Source organism: Mesoplodon bidens (genome assembly GCF_964165515.1).
Source record: "Mesoplodon bidens genome assembly, chromosome: 5".
In the NCBI taxonomy this organism is placed as follows: Eukaryota; Metazoa; Chordata; class Mammalia; order Artiodactyla; family Ziphiidae; genus Mesoplodon; species Mesoplodon bidens.
Window position 1 is genome coordinate 135,970,133 of NC_138161.1, and position 23,432 is coordinate 135,993,564.

General features: G+C 36.4%; 1 protein-coding gene across 1 annotated transcript; it reads right to left on the minus strand.

Moving 5' to 3' along the window:
- Positions 1-974: 974 nt before the first annotated feature.
- On the minus strand, positions 975-23,230 carry DIPK2A (divergent protein kinase domain 2A). The gene is made up of 3 exons (XM_081235181.1): positions 22,479-23,230; positions 6,693-6,996; positions 975-3,864 (listed from the first exon to the last, which is right to left on the minus strand). Exons 1-3 carry the CDS (start codon positions 23,133-23,135, stop codon positions 3,533-3,535), a joined length of 1,293 nt encoding a protein of 430 aa, XP_081091307.1. The 5' UTR covers positions 23,136-23,230; the 3' UTR covers positions 975-3,532.
- Between the last annotated feature and the right edge of the window lie 202 nt (positions 23,231-23,432).

The window sequence follows — 23,432 nt, forward strand, 5'->3', positions numbered from 1 at the left end:
TATTAGAAGACACATCATTAAGATTAACCAATGAGTTCATCAGGCTGCCATTCAGATCCATTCATCCAAAGTTCCTCATCAGTTTTTCAATTAATAGCTTCAGCTGTCACTGATGTGCATTGCCTAGCTCTTGCCAATTCATTAGGAATTTAAAAATGGTGATATTCCAACAATACTCCTTCTGCATACTAACTAGAATAATTCTACAAATTCTTCCCCTCAGTTATTTGATTATCCTGGGGGTAAGGCAGGATAAATGCTTCTTTCTCTCCAGGTTTCCAGTTTTCAGAATAATTCCTCAACATCTTTCCAAAGGTAACTGAGTTGTTTTGTTTTTGTTCACGTTTATCATTTTGAATGCATAGGTTACATATTTAATGAATTTCATTGCATTTCAGTTATTATCCTTATTTATCATCATATTACTCCATGTATGTATCGCCAGTGGTTTAAAGTCCCTGCAGTTGGATCTTGAGCTTCTGAGAAAACATCTTTGAGTTTCCGAAAGCTCTCTTGCTTTGGTGATATTGAGGTATTAAGTTTTTGGATGTGAAATTTTTGTTGGAGAAAATGCCTAATGTGCACGGCTGAATCAAATGATATCTCTCGTAAAATAAGCTGGGGCAAGTAGGCTGGGGTACAGATGAAACAAGTTTGGCCACCCGTTGCTAACTTTTGAAATTAGTATAACAACAGTTTATTATTGTTCATTATATTATTTTCTTGTATACATCTGAGAAATTCCATAATGAAGTTCTCTATCCCATTTTAGTAGTAAAAGTTTAAAAAGTCACCAACTACTACAGAAAAACAGAAGAAAACAAACACACCTTAAGTTCGGATCACACCCAACCAGATAGTTTCTGAAAATTATATCAAAATATATGTAAGAGAAAAAAAAAACTTATCTATATAACCCCAGTTGCCATTCAAGAAAAAGCTGTATATTTGAAGTTAAGAGATAGTCTGAAAAGTGTGATTCTTAAAGTATTCTTTATTAAGATCATTAAAAGTTGTAGAAACAACTTTATATTATAAAGGCACAGGGAGACAGTTCTGATAAAATATTCAAATTAAGCAGTAACTTACAGTACAAAAGACAATTTTAATGCACATACAAACCCCAAATGTCTGATTCAAAAATATTTTACTGCGTCTATTAATGGGCAATGATTAAAAATATAAATTGCTGCTGTATAATAAATATCTGATAGTGAACATCTTGATAGCAAAGTGAACAAAATATTTATTGCTTTTCACATACATATTTTTCCCTGTAATTTTAAATTCCTAATTCTTTTACTATCTTCTCCTCAACTTTTCCAAAGATAAAAGAAATTACACGTAATCTCATGGGGGAAATGGTAGTTATAAAAAACTACCTCAAGTTGCAATCACTGCTGGCAGTGTTTTCTCACTTCCTGTTCTGCAATCACAATCACTCTTCCAAAAAGTAAGATAAATGTCTGCTAAACCACAGAAAGACAACTCCTCTAATGACTGGCATTCTAAGGTTTGTAATGAATACTTATCAAATATAAAAGGTGCTCCATTTTGAAAATGTGTATTTTATTTGAAGTTTTGAGTAAGAGGAGAATGTTTGACACGTAATTTTACCTACTCCCCTCAAAAGTTTTCCAAAGTTGTAAAAAGTCAGCTTAGTAAAATTTCCAGCACTTAAATATTTCTTTGAGGGCTAGTTGATACATGTAATGTACTGATGTATAAAAATTAACTTTACAACGAAGAGATCTTACCCTTCTTCCAGTTTTTAAACTGGGATTAACTTTATTGATTTCCTCCTGCTCTTTTTGTAGCAACCCAGTTGCAGATGGTACAGGTAGAACTTCCATCACAACAGTAAAGTAACATGAAAGCATCATCCCAATTTAATGAATGCTCTTTCAACTTAAGAAATACCCACATCAAAGTCTTTGATAATCATTTTAAAGTTACTTAACCATATGTCATGTTCAGACAGTGTGTAGCAGCTAGTAATGTACCTGGCACAGAGTTGATGCTCAATAAATAGTTGCTGAATGAATGAAAAAGAAAAGAAAAACTTGGCTTTGGTTGTGCATATTTAATCACTTTCTGATTAGAATAAGGTCAGTCTAGAACTAAATACTGCACACTACACCAAACTTTGCGGTAAACAAAAGTTGTAATTTCAAACAGAAAAATATCACCTACGTTAGTGATAGCCTATTTATATATATATTGTAACTTTAAAAAACAGCCCACAGAAATCTCACACGTTTAACTTTTATCCATATATTTAAATTTGATGATTTTTATGGCTAATAATTGGGTAATGAAGATCAAGTTGGACAGATTGGCTAAACCTGTCTGCTTCATAGTAAGAATTATTAGTCCATCAATAAATAAAAAGTTATGATGCCATATTAAACTCAAACAATGACTACCACGTTGACTTTTGCAAAACTACCAATGAATAAAAGGTACGACATCTTTAAGTTACATATGTTTGGAAGCAGTAGCTTAACTTTTCAATGTAAAAGAATAATCAGGAAGATATGAATTTAATAATGACAAAGTTGAAGTACTGGAAGTAGGATAGTAAAAATAGCTAGGTGACCAATTTTAAAATCTAACCATAGGACTAGGTCTAATATTTCTTTGGCATATGCATTACTATCCTGGAATAGTTAGCATTTAAAAAATACTGGGTTTTTTTTTCCCTCAATCAAATTAACATCAAGGTATAGACTGCTAGTATACTCTTAAAGCCTTTTAAGGGACAAAAATGACATTTTGCAACATATGCCAAAGTTCATGTTTAGTGTACACTTATAATTTATTGGCATAGAGGGATGTAACTGTTAAACAACCTTAAATGATCTCATGCAATGGTGAAACCACAGAAAGTGGGAAGAAATGTATTTACATAATAAAATATTCAGCTTTCTGAAAAAACAGTAAACCTGGGAATCCTGTCCTAACGGTAAATGTGTACCTTACAGCACTGAATGAAAACTAGCCCAGATGTAAATGAATACCTATAGTAACCTGAATGTGTAAAATTTAATTAAAAACATAAAAATGGGAAAAAAAAAACCAAATCTACACATCAGAAGGAAAAAGTAGCCTATAAAACAGGCCAATCTAATTTGACATTCAAAGTAAATACAAGAGATTCACAAAATCATAATCATAACGCAAACTAAGTCAAGTACCAAGTACCCTTTGATACACAAGCCAATATAACTATCAGACTCATTTCCAATAGCTTAACAATACTCATTAATCCAGTCAGGCATTCAGGGGGTAAAGCAGTTAACGATAGCTCAAGCCTCCAAAGTGTAAGAACAAACTTATTTGCAGAAGCATCATGTGATTTTTTGAAATTATGTCTTACTTTGATGGATGTTAACATTAAGATCTATCAGTGCAAGTTTATCATCCTCTGAATGTATTACTTCCAAATTTCATTTTTCCAGATAATTTTTGGTGGTTTCGTTTTAGCCAGTGCTATTTAAATGAAGAAAAGCGAAGAAAAGTCCACTATAGACTACCTCACATTGTTACTTAATTGTGCTAGATATTCACGCAGTTCTTTTGCAGCCTGGAATCTGCCATAGCGCTTCTTTGGGTTGGCGCACTCATCCAGCAAGGCCTCTAGCCGGCCATCTTTGGCAATTTCACTTGGTGGATCATGAAGCAGTCCTCCAGAGGTGCCACGCCAGGTGGCATGTCTGGATAAGAGGTTCTGACAAACAGCATAATAATTGTGGTCCACAGTGGCACGAGCACAAAGAATTTCTTTTGAAAATGATAAGCAAGCTTCCTTATCACAGTCATCAAATTTGCTTTCATACCATACATCCCAATTTTCAGGTTTATCTGTGAAAAGCGAAAAAGGAGAAAGAGAAAAATACATTTTAAGAGAGTTTTCATTGTTTCCCAAAATGTAACATTTGACTAATTAACACAGTATTTGTTCTTAAAATTGTATAACATTGAACACTTAAATATATTAATTTATACACAAACGTTTATTAGGAGTCCATCAATGCCAGGCAGAAGGATCAGACAAGGTCCCTGCTACTAAAAGGTTCAGCATAGAGTGAAGCTCTCCATGATACAGAGAAAGTGCCATACAGAAGTATGACATAGTGTGACTTGAGTACAGAGGAAGCAGTACCTGTGCCTGGGGCTGCAGAAAGCTGCACAGAGGAGAACAACTGATTTAGGTCTTGAAAGATAAGCAAGTCTGAAAAGCAAAGAGGGAAAACAGCATGCTAGGCCCAGGGTACAGTATGTACGAAGGCACGGATTTAAGCGATTGGTACGGCTGGTTCAGGAAACAGTAAATTCACTGTGGCTAGAGCATGAGACAGATAACTGGGGAGGAGGTACAGATAAGGCTAGAAAATAGTTTGTACCTTGGATGGTCATGACCATGATTCGTCTAATAGAAATGTAAATCTGGGCTGAAGACTGGAGGGACTAAGATGGTCTAGGAAAAAAAGCCAGACTGTAGAAACATTTGAGAAAAAAATTAACAGGGAAGTGTATGAGTAAAGTCTGAGGTTCTAACTAGATGACAAGATAGACACTATTAACATAATGTTAATATTTTATACATAAATACAGAGTAATATAAAGTAGCTGTGAGGTATTCAGTGGAAAGGTTCATTCAAGAAACTAAAAGGCCACTGTAGCTGAAGCATTAAGGGCAGTGGAGGGATGTTAAAAATGAAGCAGAACAGATCCAAGTCACACAGATTATTCTCTGGTAAGGAGTTCGAATTTTACTCGAAGAACCATGGAAAGTCATTAAAAGCATTAAGCAAAGGAGTGCTAAGATCAGATTTATGTTTTAAAAAATGAACTACCTGAATAGAAGGAAACCAAAGGAGAAAAGAATTTCAGAAAGTTGTTACTATTAAAATACTCAGTGAATGATGAAAAAAAAAAAGAAAGCTGTTACTAATCAGTCACTTCATGAATTTGCCAATTGGGTGGTTGCAGATGGTAATGCAGTCTTCTAAGTCAGGTTTAATGGGTGGAGAAATGAATGGAGGCTGAGGAAGCAGAGACAGGCAGTAAGCAACTTTTTTAAATGCTGGGAAAGCAGAAAAGAATCTTATGCATACTTGTTTTGGGGAAGGTAAGAAAAATTGGATTTTAAGGAGGAGGGTGGAAAGTTGAAGAAGATAACTGATGCAACAATTTCTCAAGGAAGGATCTATTCTGTTTGAAAAAAATGAATGTGTATTGTTTTTACTAGTTTAGATGATAAAGGGAAGGACATTGAGGGAGTTGCTGAAACAAAATCACAATTTCCCTGTAAAGGTCATTTACAAGAGTTCAGAAAAGAGGGTGAATAACTAAATATGGCCTTTTGCAAAGTGTCTATTTAGACAGCCCTACCATGAGACATTTGAAAAGAATTAGCCAGAGCTAAAGTAGCACTGGAGTAATGCTCACTGGATGAAATGCGAGAATACAGAAGCTATATTGTATTCATTCAAGGTCAGGAATTAGTTGGTATAAAACTGTAACATGTATTCCAGGAATGCCCACATTAAAAAGAAAAAAAATTACAAAAATATTATTTTTACGAATACTGGAATTAAAGTGTTTTAAAGTTTAGGCAAGTTGCACAACTCTGAATATAATAAAACCATTGAATTGTACACTTTGAAAAAGAAAAGCATGGTGTAAGCTGCTACAACATTCACAAATGTAGGAAGAGATAAGTAGGAAATGAAGCACTCCAGAGCATGGCATCCACTCCCCATGAAAGGATCTACATGGCAGGTCAAGAAATAATCAGAAAGTAGTTTGGTGAGTATGGAATCAGATCAAGGCATTGAGAAAACTAAAGTATTTAACAAGATCAAGCTGATGTAAAAAGTATAAACTTAATAGGTTGCTGTTACATTCACTGCATTCCGTAGGTGCCACAAATTTTTGGTCTCTTCATCAACAGACCCCCATATGATATGAGGGGATTAAGAATACAAGACCTTCACCATGGAATAACAACCCTTTGGGATTTTTTTTACTAAATACATTAGTTATAGAACTATAGGCTTTGTCTCTTAAACTTTAAAATTCCTATGACACTTAATTTTCAAAACACTTCAGCCATTCTGCCCACCTATCCTTTGAAGAGCTCATAAATAAACGGAGAGCAAAGTTTTGGATGAGACGTAATCATGTCAAACCAAAGTTAGAGATCTGCAGTGCTACGAATCATCTAAATGGTTGAAAAGAAAAAAAAAAAATCACTGAAGGGACCTCACAGAACAATGAAACACAGAATATCGCTATAAGAGACTCCACAGAAAAATATGGACTCCACGAAAGCAGTACAGTCTCTCTGGTGGCCTTTAACTATATAAAAACTTAACTCTGCATTAGATCCTAAACCACAGCATAAATCAGACAGTATGAAAAAGACATGTGTACACACACACACACACACACACACACAGTATATCTGCGTCCATTTGAATCTGAAGGCTATTTTCTAAATAAGGACAAACTGTGACTAAGAGTACAAGCGTAAGTATAATAAATCAGTATTTGTTTACTGATACTGGTCAACTAAAACAAAGAAAGATGCAAGGTTGCCCTCTAAGGAGGAAATTAAAAGTTTGCTTTACATAAATGTAAACATTATTTTGACATAGAGAAAATCTAAAAGTTATAATACTTACTTTGTCTAATTAACCTTTTGTCAGCAACCAAAACATTTTCAGCATCCACAATGATCACCTTCCCATCTCTAGGACCAACTGCAAAATTGTCAAAGCTGACGTCCAGGAGGTAGAGTGCAAATTCAAAGTCATTGTTTGTCAGCTGCTCTGCTATTTCCATTAATTGCCAAGCGAGGTCAACTCGTTTCTCCCATGGTGCATTAAAGTAACTCCACAGTTCTTCTCCAACATAATTTACAGCCACCATTCTTCCACAAGCTCCAAGATATTTTGCAAATGGCCAACCTTCATCAGATGGAAAACTCTACAAAAGAATTATCTTATTATAAGAGATTCTGATGAAGATATCCTAGGTCTACCCCAGATCCTCCGTAGGGATTTCTACTAGGCATGAGCTTGGATTTTCTTTTTATATTCAATAGTTCAATAGAGAGCAACTTTTTTTTCCTTCTTTCTTTCTTGAAGTATAGTTGATTTACATTCAGTTATACATATATACACGTTCTTTTTTTAAATATTCTTTTCCATTATGGTTTATCTTAGGATACTGAATATAGCTCCCTGTGCCATACAGTAGGGTCTTGCTGTTTATCCATTCTATATGTAATAGTTTGCATCTGCTAACCCCCAACTCCCAGTCCATCTCTCCCCAACTCCTTCCCTTCCCCTTGGCAACCACAGGTCTGTTCTCAATGTCTGTGAGTAACTTTATTTCTTCTTTAACTCATACCGTGACCATGGACGTGAAAATTTTTTAATAGATTACATTATAAAGCTAAAATAAAGAAAGTCTTTCTTATCAAAATCTCAGAACCAAATTGATCAACAAGACACAAGACACCTTCTTTATTACCAGATCTAAAAGTATGTATGCTTTCCTTTATCTTTTTGACTCCTGTAAGTACAATCAACCAATCCTTTCTTCGGAATGAATAGGACTGTAGGCCTATTAGCCAGCAAGTGTTTAGCAGGCACCAGGCACTGTGTTATGCTGGAAGAGTGAACTACACAGTCTCTAAAATAAAAATTTTAGAAGAAAAGACATATACCAAACAAATAATTATGAGTGCGATAAGTGTTAGTTACTAAAAGGTGGTGCAGGTCCTAAGAAAGTCTTTAATAGGGGCCTTATCTAGTCCAGAGGAAAGCAAGGGTGGAATTCAAGAAGGATTCTTGGGAAGTATCTTCTATCTATACCCAAAGGTTGGTAAAGAGCAATCTGATAACCTACCAATGCAATCTCTACTCCAAGTACCTCTGGTCCCAAGTTAGCCTTGCTTCCCTTCCAATGCCATCACATTGTCTATTCACCTTAAACCCAACTTCAAAATTATTTATTCTCTTAATCTTGGCAAGATTTTCTAATGGATTTTATAACTACTAGGAAGATTAACATCCTAAAACAAAAATCTTCCAGGATCATGAACATGTCATTTTCAACCTAAGTAAAACGGCAGGCTTATTCTAAGGTACTCACTCTCCAAAGCTAAAACACCCAACTACAAGATGAGCAATGGAGTGCAAAAGGGTGATAAATATTGTTTTAAACAACTTTTTGGAAGACCACATGACCAGAGGCGTTTTTTAAAGAGACATTTTTCAGTCTAGCACCTTTCCTTAAGTTGGGGGAAGAAATTATATAAAGATGATGTTTACATAAACTTCAGGGGAAACAAAGCAAAACACTACAGAATATAAATGTAGCCTACTTCTATTGCTAAAAATTGAACAATCTACATACAAGAGCTGGAGATGAGGCTCTTCTTGGGCCTCTCAAGAAAAGTAAGTAATTTTACCCTGAGCTTTTATAAAATTGACAAAACTCAATAATACCCTTACATTAAAACTTTTATCAACTTTAAAACCATAAGATTTTTAGAACCAAACTTCCTCCATAATTACCTATGTTCATTTGTGTTTCCTTTCAACACTATCAATGTGCAATAACTATTTGTTCTTGGTACATATACCTTTTTTTCTTTTAAATTTTAAGATCTGGAGTTTTGTGATAAAATACTAATTATGTAAATTAAAAATTTAGATATGATAGTATGAATCTTTAAATACAGTAAATGAATTGATTCAATTTTGTTCAGAGACAATATCTACTGATTTCTTTAATAATTAGAGGAAAATACGTTTTTAATCGTATTACCTGAGATTTTAAAATTTCTTGTGGGCAATGGGAAGAGTGACAGATTGCTCATGTCCAATGTGACATGCAAAAACTGCTAACCACATGTTATTTTCAACCTTTCCTTGCAACTTAAAATACCTCCACAAACTTGAAAATTTATTTAGACAAAATGATTACAAAAGATTTAACTATTTCCCAGAAGTATTCATGTATAAAACCTGACATATAAATGAAAGCACTGAAAATATGTAAATATGTGAGATTACATAGTTTTGTCATGCAAAAAGTAAACGAAAAAACTCCTCCATACACTATTGGTATATTATTCACATGCCATATTGTAGAACAGATACAAACTTATCTTTGTGAAAATAAAATGGTCTTTGACAACAGGAGAAAAGGGAACCCTGCCAACCTCTGCACATGTACAAATGCCTCCTTGTTTTTGGAGGCTTTCCAACTGGCAAACGACAGTCAGATATACACTTCATTACTCAAGTCCCTCATGGAAGACGATAAAATATATGAACAAATGTCATACTGAGCAACTTTACATTCATACAGTAATTTCTGACAACGTTAACTGAAATCCTGTTATACCTCATTTTAAGAAGAGCACTACAATTCTTTCATACAGTTTGCTACCTAATCTTTTGGAAGAACTTTAACAAATGAATTCACATCACTTGCTCATGAGAAGAATGTTCATTGTGTAGTCAAAATAGTCAGACTTCATTAATGAGAACAGAATTCTATTGAGCATTCTATTGAAAATGCTTCAAGGAAGCCAAAATATTTATAATTTGTATTTAAAACAATTCTGGCTTAGGATCAAATTACCATGATGAAGGAGAGTTTGAGAGACAAACTTTTAAGATGTTACTGCTTGGATTTATTAAATATATCAAGCAATAAGAAACACAACTTCTGACTTCCTGACTACCCAACTCCCACAGTGCACAAAACCACAGTAGCTAAGATAAGAAGTATACTGCTGAGGTCCACATTTTTTTTCTTTAAACAAAATCTTAAAATCAGATTTTCAAACTGCCTAGCACAACAGGCACACAATTTAAAGTAACCTGAAATAAAATGCATGTATTTCATTTTTATTTCTATTTTTACTTTATTTTTTATTGAAGTATAGTTGATTTACAATATTGTGTTAGTTCCAATTGTAAAGTACAGTGATTCAGTTATACATATATATCCTTTTTCAGATTCTTTTCCCTTATAGGTTATTACAAAATATTGAGCATATTTCCCAATGCTATACAGTAGGTCCTTATTGGTTATCTATTTTATATATAGTAGTGTGCACATGTTAATCCCAACCTCTTAATTTATCCCTCCCCCCTCTTCCCCTTTGGTAACCATAAATTTGTTTTCAAAGTCTGTGAGTCTCCTTCTGTTTTGGAAATAAGTTCATTTGTATCTTTTTTTTTTTTTTTTAAAGATTCCACATACAAGCAATATCAATATGACATTTGTCTTTGTCTGGCTTACTTCACTTAGTATGATAATCTCTAGGTCCATCCATGTTGCTGCAAATGGCATTATTTCATTCTTTTTTATGGCTGAGTAATATTCCACCGTGTATATATACATCTTCTTTATCCATTCATCTATTGGTGGACATTTAGGTTGCTTCCACATCTCAACTATTGTAAATAGTGCTGCAACGAACACTGGGGTAACATGTATCTTTTTGAATTTATGGTTTTCTCTGGATATATGCCCAGGAGTAGGATTGCAGGATCATATGGCAACTCTTATTTTTAGTTTTTTAAAGAACCTCCATACTGTTCTCCATAGTGGCTGCACCAATTTACATTCCCACCAACAGCGTACGAGGGTTCCCTTTTCTCCACACCTTCTCCAGCATTTATCGTTTGCAGATTTTTTGATGATGGTCATTCTGACTGGTGTGAGGTGGTACTTCATTACAGTTTTGATTTGCATTTCTCTAATAATTAGTGATGTTGAGCATCTTTTCATGTGCCTTTTGACCATCTGTATATCTTCTTTGGAGAAATGTCTACTTAGATCTTCTGTCCATTTTTTATTGGGTTGTTTTTTTCTGATATTGAGCTGTATAAGAAAATGTGTGTATTTCACAGGATTATTTACTACTGAAAAAATGTGTACAAACACTTTTCATGTGAAGGAAAGAGACTTTCAACCTGGAATGGTTTAAATTCTAATTGGATTGGAGGCACTCCAATTAACTGTTCAGGGCTTTTCATCAGGCTTGAATGTGTATGTCATAAAGTGTAGTATGTGAAGTTTTTATAACTATTAGTCTAAGATTACACAAAGGCACATAATAGTTACAAAACAATATATTTACTACTCTATTACTCTTTTTTTTATATTGAGTGGGTGACTACCCAAAGAAAGTCTACAGAGTATTATTACCAATTTAAAAATTAAAAATGGAAATTTAAGTATCACGTCAAACATGCTTAACTCTAAGATTTAAAGCAACATTAAATGCCTTCACTGTTAATTTACATAATAAAAGGTACTGTGAATATGAAACCTAAGATAAGTCATCATGTCTAGGTATCTTTTAGCTTAAAGCCAAGATTTCGGAAACAAACAAAACCACTAGGATCATCTTCATTTTATGAGAAAATAAAATGAAGGTGACATAAAACATATATATCAATAAAAAGAAAATTTATTTTATACTCTTTAAAGTACATAATATTTCATAAAATTTCTATATTTAAAGGGCGAAACAGTATATGAACAGAATAATGGACTTGATATAACAAGTCTAGCTTTTGAGTTTCACCTTCACCTCTGCATCTCACTAGCTGTGTGATGGTGGCAAAGCCAAAACTTTTTAGAGCTTTAGTCTCTTCCTCTGTAAAACTGGAATAGTATTTGCCTCATATTCATCAGGGCAATGTAAGATCAAAGAAAAAAATATGAAATGTACAATTTACTACTGCTTTATAAAGAATTGCTTACCAAAACATTTTTATACTTCCTGTTTAAATCTTCCTATTTATATAAGTCCATACATTCATCAATAGAGGTGCTTGTTTGCAAACCGCCTATTGAAAAGGCATCAACAAATAATGAACACCTTCCAAACGTAGCCAAGAACCACTAAACTAGAAATCTATCTTCACTGTCCTCTAGTAGTTTTTAATTTACAAAGGAATGTATAAATTAGTTGCCAAACTTTAAAAAGGCTCAATGCTATGAGAAATGTACAGGGCATCCACAAGCACTAAAAATATAAAAAATTTAAAACTTGGTAATATGTATAAACACAGCATTGTAATTTGATTTTCATTTATAATAGGCAAGCACCACAAAATGGCTATTTTATAGCCGTTTATTATCTCACAACATTCCATTAAAAGGAATATAACTTTGCAGTTCGCCTAAGAAGGAAATGTGTTACAAGACTGGCTCTTTTTTTTTAAATTCTAAATGCTGACATAACTATCACATATCTATTGATCAAAACCAAATGTCACGACACTTTATGTGACCAATAAATGGGATGTGAAATCTAAGAATTCTAGATTTGGAGGGTACCTGAGTTGTAAGTACAGTTCAACTTTATCAGCATAGTTTAAGTGATTTGCCTCAAGTCACACAGGTAATTAAGAGGTGAACTCAGGCTAATACAACCCCTCAATCCAATATCCCTCTGTTTCAGAAGTTTTCAGATTTTGGAAAGGTGACAGTACGTATATTTCATACTCATATTATGCAACGCCTCAAGGAGAGTCTGAGGTAGCACCTCACAAGAAAACATATTACACTGCAAAAATACTATAAGCTTATTCATCCTAAGTGGGACAAAGCACATAAATTACCTTGTGTTTTCACATTTGTTTGTTTTTAATTTGACGAAACCTACTTTTCTTCAGATTTTTAAATTTGGAATTACAGATAAGGGATTGTAGGTCAACCCACATTTCATTGAGTACTACAAGCAGCTGGAGTAAGAGGCAGTGAGACAGTTACTGTAGAATGAAAAAATACAAACCTTGAATTTAAAAATCCTAGATCTAGCCTAACTCCATCAAGAAATGCTAAGTAAAGAGCTGTAAATAAAACATAGCCCCTATTCTAAGGAAGGCTTTTTAGCCTGAGTTAGGAAGATGATTATTAAACATGTATAAGTAATAAATTATGGAATTTGTTGCAAATCACAGAAAAGTATACAATATGTTGAGAAAGAAGAGTAGGGATCTATTTTAAATGGTGTGGTAAAGGGCAGCCTCTCTAAGGAAGTGCTACTTAGGGAGAGATCTAAAGGATGAGTATAATATTACATAGACTGGGGATGAGGCAGTTTAGAATGTTGGAGGCATATGTTAGAGCCAGAAACTGTCCTCTTCAGAACTTAAAAAAAGTCCAAAGCAGCTGCAGTGAAATGAGGAGGGAATTGCTTGAGGTGATGGAGTCTGGAGAGGGAGGTAGGGATCAGATCACGTTGGGACTTACAGAACAAAACACAAACTCCTCAACATGGTCCACATGCCATGAAAATACAAAGTATGTGTCCAAGGCTTAACATTCAGAAACATCTTACTTACTGGAGTTAGTCAATATCCCGTGGTATACAACATCATTCCAAAAAACAAGCTTTTACAATATCACAATATCCTTTAATCAATAGCCATTGTCCTACCAGATTAATTACATCATTTTATTCTATTATGTCAGAACACAGTCCTAAAAAAAGGAGATATGGGATGTATAAGAAAAACTGATAGAACAAAGTAAGGTCAGCTCTAAAGAGTTTGTGTTCTATTATCTTTTTCTCTCCTTACATGACCAAAAGTAGTTTGCATACTAAGTTTAAAAGATCCGAATTCCTTTCACACAAAAAACATAAAATATTTTATAGCCATTTATTATCTCACAACATTCTATTAAAAGGAATATAACTTTGCAGTTCGCCTAAGAAGGAAATGTGTTACAACAATGGCTCTTTTTTTTTAAAGAAGAAAATTCCTAGTAAAAAGACACTGAATTGAAAAAAAAATCCATTAATAGTCAAAACATGCAATCTAAAATCTAGTTAATAGGTTTTCTGAAGAACTGGCATTTCTACACGTACACGCAAATTTAAACTTGAGAACATTTTTAGAAAGTAAATTATCAAAAGCATAGAAAATGCTTAAAGGTTCAATTTGAGCTTCAAAATTATTTTTAAAAGCCAAAATTTGAACAAAATCCCATTGTAGTAACGCATGTTGTAACAGCTGTTCATAGAGATTAGTCTAATGCACTGGTGACAGACTAATGTGTTCACAGTTTTGTGAACTGTCTGGAGGGAAAATAGAGTAAAATTACTGGGATGATTTAATGGTTACCTAATTTTTGATAAAATTTCTTTAAGACCTCAGCTTCTTAATTTATACTGCCAAATAGTGGCCAAAATCCATTGCAAATACTGTAGAATCTTAATAATCTCAAGATTTTCAAGTCACAGGGTATGTTCCATTTATTTCATTAAATAATTTTCTGAATGCCATTTCCACCCACCTAGAATTCCAACAATATTAAGCAATGCCTTGAAAATAGCATGGTTGTGTTATTTCACTGAATATCATGTCCAACAGCTGTTATCTAAAATAGGAAACTAACATCAAAACACATCAAAAACAAAAAATCTACTAAGTTTAACAGAAATAACTCATCTTTTAGAATGAGTAGCTTAAGAAATGCTCTCCCACACCAAAAAAGAAAAAAAAATCACTTGGCCACAAATTTTAAATGTAAATTTTTAAATATATAAATATTTAACTCGTCTCAACTGACCCTTTCTTACCTCATGAGAACCAGCAACTGTGATCCATGTTTCTAAGTTGAAAGATATACCTAGAAACACTATACTCAAATATTTACTTTCAGTAAAACAAAATGTCAAATAAAGAAAAAAAAAAGATATAAGCAGTTTCTTTTGAACCCAATAACCTGCATTACTTTCTTTAGTCAAGACCTGATTTCTTTAAAAAGTCTGCCAATAGAACAATACTAACTTCCCCCCTTCCCTTTAACTGAATTAACACAGCCCTTCAGAAGTAAAGCAAAATACCTGCCAGGAACATACTATCTCTGCATTAAATACTTGGTGCCTGGTTTTAGATTTGTATTCCTGTTGTCTTAACTTTATCATAGCCAAAACAAAACTCTTGGTTCCCCCTACTCCAACAGCCATTCCTTCTCTGGGCTTCCTCATCAACAGTTGCTCGGACCAAAAACCCTGGAGGTATCTTATTTTTCTCTTTCCCTCATACTGTAACCAATCCCAATCATCAAGTCCTGTCAGCTATTTCTCCAAAACATATTGGGTCTAACAGCTTTTCATAACCTCAACTGCAACCACCTTAATACAAACCACCAAGCTTTCTCCTACAAACCAGTGCAAAAGCCTTTCTGATTGATTCCTCTCTTATTTCTTATAACCCATTCTCCACAAATCAGGCCCTACTAAAAACACTTATACTGTTTCCCAGTGCTCTGAAAACAAAATTCTAAACTCATTAAGCATGTTTCCAAGGCCCTACAGGATATGGACCTTGCCTACTTCTATGATCTTGTGTTCTACCATGCTTTGCTACTCCCATGCTTGATCCTGTTGGGGCCTCTAAATTTGTCATACCTCTTGCTTAAAAACACTCTGCCCTCAGAACTTTGCACCACTGGCTTTTTCTCATCATGCGCACCTCAGCTAAAATGTCACTAAATTCTGACCACCAAATTTAAAATTCTATCCCCAATCCAATTCTCCATCCTAGGAATCTGCTTTGTTCTTTTCATAGCATGTAAAATCTAAGATTACCTTGTTCTCTATTTGCTACCCACATCTAATGCCCCAGAAAGCAAAGACTGCACAAACTGTGCCCTGGCGTGTCATCTTTACTGTATCCTAAGGGCATATAGGTCAGTTCCCAGTGCTACGGAGCGATGCTACAGAATTCCTGTCAGATCTTTTCAGTTCATAGTTAAAATTCCAAATGAGCAGTAAGGCAAATTATGAAGACCCTGAAACATCAAACTTACCTCAAATAATAAATCTTCTAACATTCTGTCTCAGAGTCTAAGAATGTCTAGAAATAACCCAGACTTAACCTCTAGTTTTAAAATTATCATTCATCAATGTACTAAACAAAATTATTAAGCTTAATAATGATTTACAGAGAAAAATTAAACTACTTGCTTTGTATTAGTGAATCCTTACAAAAAACCATGTTTCGTACAATATTCATTCTATTCATCATATGGGACAAATCCTTAACCCCCTTTTAATTACTAGTCCAAAAAAACTATAGTCTGAAGCAACAGCTACATAGGTATTTATGATGTGTCTATGTGTATGTAAGGGTGGTGACATTTGAACATTTGCCATAGGAAGAGTAAAATTTACATATTTCTAAGATATCAACACAGTGTACTAAGGAAGTTTACTATAGATCTCTAAAAATGGAATAAGCTGATTTGCAAAGTAATAATATACTGTAAAAAACTTCACAAATAAGGATATTTTGCGTATAGTATCTGAATAATCCTATCTCCTTTAAAATAATCCTTTCGATCAGTATTAACATTCCCATTTTACTGATTAAAAAACTCAGGCTCTGAAACATTAAGGGACTCGTTCATTGCCACCCAACAACTTTGTGGTAGTACAGAACGCTATCTCAATACTGTCCTCACCACACCTCCTGGGCCCCCCCAAACCCCCACCTCCCAAATCTACAGGCAAAATCCCATTTATCCTCAGAATTCAATTCCTCTGTGAAATCTTCCCTGGTATCCATTCTCATGAAGATACACCCAGATGTCCCTCCCTAAATGAGTCATCTGACAGGGTGCACAATATCCTTTTTTTTTGTAGGGCTTATTATGATAGCATAATAATTAATGGTAATTAGTCATGTATATACCTACCTCCTACACAGCTAAGCTACTTAGTAGTTGCCTAGAAAGAAGGTTTCAATCCAAATGCCTTATAACAGACTATTTAGCAAATGAGGAAACAAAATTCAGTTCTTCTGACTCTAAGTCCAGGGCTATGGTATGTCCAAAGAGCTTCCGGGTATTTTACAGATAACTTCCTCCTATAATCTACAAAAAGACATAAAAATTGGATAAAAAATTTGATTACATAATTTAAAACCTTTCAAGGTCTATGACCAGGATGAATAACTATCGTCATCTTACACCAATAATTTACAGTCTCAAGACAGCTTACAATCATGTACTAAAGTTCACTGCATGTATAGGGAAAATGCAGGGCTTATATTCTAAGCCCATGTTAGTTTAATATATACAAAATGAGTGAGTAAAGAAAGAAAACGTGTCAGCATTCTGTGAAGAGTCAGCAGCAATAACTGCAATATAGGAAGTAGACCAGAGACATAAGCCAGAAAATCAGAATAAAAACCAGACTGATGAGCCACTGAGAAACTGACCACCTATGTCCAGAAAGTAGATCCCCCAAAAGTAAGCTTTCTACCCCCCACCAACATACGTGAGGAATATGTGCTGGTGCAAGCAATGGAAATATGAGGGAAAATAGTTCAAAGATTAGATAAAAGTACAGAAAGGATCTCAGAACTAATAATAGTCAAATGATATGAACATATCCAGAAAATAGGCTAGGGTGTCAAATGATTTTGCTCCACTGATCTGGGAGTGGTGCCTTCCTATGGGTGACTGTCTGTTTCTATAATCTTTCCAAAATAAAAGTCTCCTTCTTTTTAGGACCTGAGTTAACACAGATTTTATTATTTTTGTTTGCTTTGTCAGGAAGCACAATCAAGTGTCAATGAAACCTCAGATAAAAAGAAAAACAGGAAAAAAAAAAACCAACCCTCTAGATTTAAGCTCATTCATTTATTAGATAAAAAGTGCTCTACTCAGAACTATCTAGTCAGAACCATCTCTGAAGCCTAAATCGGGGAGTGCAGGAGTGTGGTTACTGCAGCAGCAGCCAGGAGGAGAGAAGGAGGTAGCCGCTTAAACTGTTGCTTGAAAAGAAATTCCCGTGACAAAGTCTGGAACATCCTTTCTAGGTGCCAATACCCGACAAGACCCTTAGCTACCTTTAGCTCCAGATTTGTTTCCTTTAAAAGCAGTCTCGAATTTTGATTGCTTTAATCTGATTTCATGTGTGTAAAAATTTGAGGCTAGGAAGACAAGCCTGAAAAAGGACTATCTATCCTGGCCTCCAACCCATAGCAGGGATCAAGTACAAAAACGCCCAACCCCCTTTTATAAGAGCTTAAACTCACCAGTTAAAGTCAAGCTCAGAAGAAGAATAATTTCTCAAGTCGAGAGTCTGAGAGTCAGAGGATGTTGGGGCTGAAGAGAATTTAATCCAATAGTCTCACTTTATAGCTAAGTAAAGGGAGTCCCATAAAAAGTTTATCAACTGGTCCAAAGTAAGACAATTAGATAAATGGCCATAATCTTTTGTTTACGTCAAAAACTGCATCTTAGTGCATCTTAAAAGTACATTCTTTTCCTATAGAAATTATTTTTAAGGACAAAAACAACAACATTCACTCAAAGTTTAATTATAAAATTCATCTTGTAATGTAGGAATGGAATAAATCTGTAATTAAAGATATGGTTGATATTCAGAATCATAACTATTTTTAAGGTGATTCACATTCCAAACAGGCTTCAAAACCACTAATCAAATGCATTGGATAATTAAGTCACTTACTTATTTAATATCTAAGCACTCTAATTATTGAGTGCTTACTATGCATGAGGCACTACATAAAATGCTTTCAATGTATTATGTCATTTGTAAGAATAGAAAAGTTTAAAATCTATAGCTTAAACAATGATAGTTACGTTACACACTGTAAATATTAAAGAAATCCCACTAAAACCATGATTCAGAAAATTTAAGACAAAGTTCTACAAATATAATAAGACAAATTCCCACCTCCTTGCCCCAAACAACCAAGAGCTTTCTTATTTCTATAAACAAGACCATCTTCACTATCTCCAAGTGATAACGTCAGAGAGACAGTTTGGGCCTCAGGAAATCCAGACAGCATTTTTCTCCCTTATACACACAATTTTTATAAATTCAAGGATAAGTAAGTACAAATACTGGTAGAAATTTTATCAATAACAGAAAATATCCTACTATCTTGCCAAATACTTCAACACCTCAATTTCTGACTATTCCAAAAATGCCATACGAATATTACAAAGTTCCTCTCCACATTTTTTTCCAGTTAAGATTAGCATACTTTTAATTAAAATATACCTCTGGGTGAAGTAAAAATGTGAAGAGAAAAAGTAGAAAATAAAGATTCTAGCATTATCTTGTTGCTTGATGCTTATAAAAATTTTTTAGAAGATAATTCTATGGCAGAACAACTTTCCTTAGAATTAGATAAGCTGCTGAAGGCTAGTAAAACTATCTAACAATGGGAAGAGAGTTGTACTTCTGTATCATTTCATATTGGGAAATCTATGCTACAAATCTGTATAGCCTTACATAGCTAAGGTATGTCCAAAACATATCTTGCAGACATTTAATACCATTCATGTCTCCTTTCAAGGCATAACAGAAACTTCAGTTTGTTACTGTTTCTTAAAATCAGAAGATGCATGTTTAATGGGTTACATTAATATATACTTTTCAGTTTTTTCTTTAGTACCTTATCAAAAGAGATTTTTCAATGTTTATTTTTGGAAGCATGTTTCCTACATTGGAACTTTTCTTAAGAATAGTTTGATGAATTCAATCCAAAAGACTTTTTCTCTCCAGTAGTTAATCTGGGGGCAATATAAGAAAAATCTAGTTTGTTATCAACTGTCCAAAAATTCAATAAGTAGCTCCCTCTCCTGGAAAAAAAAAAAAAAAAGAAGAAAAGAAAAAAAACAGCAAGTTCCTCTTCAAGCTGTAAAACACACACTTGTACCCTTAAAAATATTTTTTAAAACTACATGAACCCCAAAATACAGAGAGCCAAATCTGAGTGAGTTTTTCTACCATTATCAATTAATATCCCAATACTACCATAAACAGCTATGAACAGTTTCACAGAAACCTGTATAAATACTAAAATTGTGTATGTCTGTCTAGCTAACAAAAAGTAATGAACATCATGATGTGACTTAGTGTATAACAATCTTTGTACTTGACCAAAGAATTGTGAGATTCCTTTCACTTCAGTGGTTTTATACAGTCATCAAATTTTAATTATATTGTTCATACTTAACTCATTAGTTTTTACCGAAGATTAAGTGGTTCTATAAAGTAAGTAGCAGCTCTATGAAGATCTTCTATTTAAAAATAAGTCTTCTTATTCTACTTGTTTGTTCAACAGTTAAAAAAAAATACCAATGACTGACTGGTATTAAAGACCCCAAATTTATATTTCACACAGCATGTAAACAGCTATAGAACTAAATTAAAATTTCAAGTTACAAATATCACAGTCAACAATGTTGATACAGATATTTCCTCACATACTGAGAACAAACTCTTATACTATAACCCACCTAGCCACCTGCTCACTGCAATTGTGTCAAGTAAGCTTAAATTACAAAAATATAACTGATTTTTTAAAAAAGTTTTTTATCACTAAAGATGAAAAGGGAAGAAAAGTTTAAGCGAAGAGTTCATCAGAAAACAAGATATACGTACACTTGACTGTCTCAACTATAAAGTAAACTGAAAATACTAAGACAACTTCAAGCTTCAAAAACATGTAAGTTTCCCAAATAAAGCAGATTTACCTTAGTGCAAATCAAATGCCAACGTTTCTCATATTAAAATGCCATACATTTATAGAACTGGATATACAACGTTCTTAAAATATTGGTTCTAATATAAGTAGAATTAACTGATAAAAACCTTTCAATAGCAGCCACTATTTTAGTTGCAGAAAATGTGTATTACTAAGATAGCTCTTTACTAAATTTTTGGGTCCCAGAGAATTTGAGAGACTATCTGCTAAGCAAACCATACTGCTAGAGCTTTCTCCAGGGACTAACCTTGTTAACATAAACATCTATTTCTCACAGAGAAAAAGCAGCTTAAATGGAAAAAACCTTTCAAATCAAATGTATGTATCATAAGTATGGACTTAAACTTTAGAGGCTGACTAGTTTTGGAACTACCGAATAATGTAATTTCTTCAAGGAAAGCTTAACCAGTTTTATATACCATTCACTGTTAGAGAAGCATTTACCATACAATCTGTACTTTAAATGACCCGTTACATACATCCTAGGACGACTTAACATTTACTATGGTTTTGTTGGAGGCAAAGTATTTATTTTGTGTTAAAATTATTTGGCTGAACTAATCAAACGATGCTGGTTTCTCTTAGTTAAGTTGGGCAGCGAAGAACTTGAGAAAAGCCAGCAATATAAATGAATACTGCACATTCCTATTGATGCACTTTAGATTTTAAAAAAATGCAACCCTGTAAAAAACCCCCAGCCATCAGTGACATTCTTAGCAGCGCCGAAAGGGCGTGAAGTATTCAAAATTACTTGTGATTAATTTTACGTCATGTTTTTTTTTTTCCCTTTGTATTTGAAATACAGCACAACTGCTATGTAAAACGAGCAAGGTAACTTTCCCTGCGGTTATCGGGCTAGATCAAAACCCCAATAGTTGTAACCACTATCCAAGGACACACTGCACTAAAGGCGAGTGGGAATGTGGATAAACTCAGCAACTTTTCCCAAGGTAAACACAGTTCTGAGAGGTTCTGTTTTCTTTTTGGCTGTCACCACCAGTAAAAAGATCCCAACCTACTCCCCTAAAAGGCTCGTTTGGTTTCAAAATAAACTCACGAGAGAACCAATAAGTCAGCTAGAAGAGAGATGACTCTCCTTTTTCCCTGTTTTCTAACCCTGGCCTAACATTTCACCTTCCTGCTGCCAAATTACCGCATGAATAGAGCAGGTCACACGATCAGGATGAAAATGTCCGTCTTGGCCTTAAAGCCTCGCAGCCCCAAGTCCAACGGGCCTTACTTTTTCCTCTTTCTAATCCCACCCAAAGCACGGCTTGCAGACTGACCCCACCCCGGACCCCGGTCCCCATTCTCTGACCTCATCCTCCCGAGTCTGTCCCCAAATTGGCGGCCCCAATGATGTGCCAGGTGAATGAGCTAAGGAATAAAACAAAGACAGACTTTGGGGCCGAAGTGAGGCCAGCCGCGCAGGGTGCTGAAGACGAGACCAAACGCGGCACAGAAACACTGGAGAACTAAGAAAGGTCCAAGGGCTCGTGAACACACTGCGCCGCGGAAGCGCAAGCCCCGGCGGATCAAAGCAGAAGGGCTGGGAGGAGAGCCGAAAGAAACTCGGCGGAGAGACATTTTGCGAGCGTACAAGACGCGCTCCCTCTGGCGTTGAAGGATCCGCAGTCAGACCCGAGATGAGCCCGCGCCCAGCTGAGAAGAGCAGACTCTCCAGCAGCCGGGTCCCCCTCCGCGATACCTCACAGCGCCAGGGGTCCTCCAAGCGCCGCCCCCTCCCCACGCCCGCCCCCTCGCCTCGCCGTGCCGCACTGGGTCCTGACCCGGCGACGGGCGCGGGAGGGGCCGCTTCTCCGGACTCCCGTTCTCCGGGCGGCCCTCCCGGCAGGACGCCCCCCGCCCGGGCTCCGCGCCTACCTGTAGCACCAGCGGCTCGGGGTTGAAGGCCAGGGTCAGCAGCAGCTGCATGCGCTCCGAGTCCTTGAGGTTGCGGAGCAGGAAGCTGCCCGAGTCCTTGGTCTCGGCGTAGCGGCGCACCAGGCGGTCGAGCAGACGCTGCGAGGGGCAGTGCACCAGGTCGGACCAGCCCTCCACCGCCTCCGGCGTGAGCAGCCGCACGTCGCCGTTGAGGCGCGCGAACTCGGTGCGGGGCATGGCCTGGAGCAGGTCGCAGCGGGGCCGGCCGGTGGCCCGCTTGCAGATGCTCTGGTCGAGCTGCGCCAGCTCGCGCTGCGAGCCGAGGCGCTTGAGGACCACTCGGCGGCGGCCGCCCTCACGGGGCTCGCCGTACTGCGCGAAGTAGACGTTCTTCACGTTGAGGAAGTCCAGCAGGCGCAGGCGGCCCCACGCCTCGAACACCACCTGCCCGTTGAGGAAGCGGCGGCACCAGCTCGTGCCGAAGCACGCCGGGCACTTATTGAGCTGCAGGAAGCGCCGGTCGGCCAGCTCGTTGCGCTGCCAAGAGGCGAGCAGCGACGGCGAGTGCAGCACCATCAGCACCAACAGGCTGCCCAGCGCCGCCAGCTTCAGCGAGCGGGACAGGCGGCCCAGCTTCGGGGGCACCAGGCGCCACATCCCGCCCGCCGCCCGTCCGCCCGCACCCGGAGGGCGAGGGCACCCCCGGGGCGCCCCCGCCGCGCCGAAACCCGGAGAGTGACTGGCAGGGGCCCCCGGGCGAGAAAAGGAGCGAGGGCGCAGGCTGGGGCGGAAGGCGGAGTAGGTGTGTTAAGAGAGAGAGAGAGAGACGGGGAGCGGGAAGGAGCCGACCGGAGCAGGCTGCCACTTCTCCCAGTCACTAGTCTCCACAACTCTCGAGCTCCCTCCTCCGAGCTCCCCGCCCTCCGACTCCGGCGGCGCCTCCTCCAAGCCAGT

What these genes read in the sequence shown, in the direction of transcription:
- DIPK2A (XM_081235181.1), bottom strand. Translation starts at nt 23,135, where the DNA reads ATGTGGCGCCTGGTGCCCCCGAAGCTGGGCCGCCTGTCCCGCTCGCTG. An exon ending in CCGAGCCGCTGGTGCTACAG is followed by an intron (nt 6,997 to 22,478) that starts GTAGGCGCGGAG and finishes ATTCTTTTGTAG; the next exon opens with AGTTTTCCATCTGATGAAGG. An exon ending in CAAAAGGTTAATTAGACAAA is followed by an intron (nt 3,865 to 6,692) that starts GTAAGTATTATA and finishes CGCTTTTCACAG; the next exon opens with ATAAACCTGAAAATTGGGAT.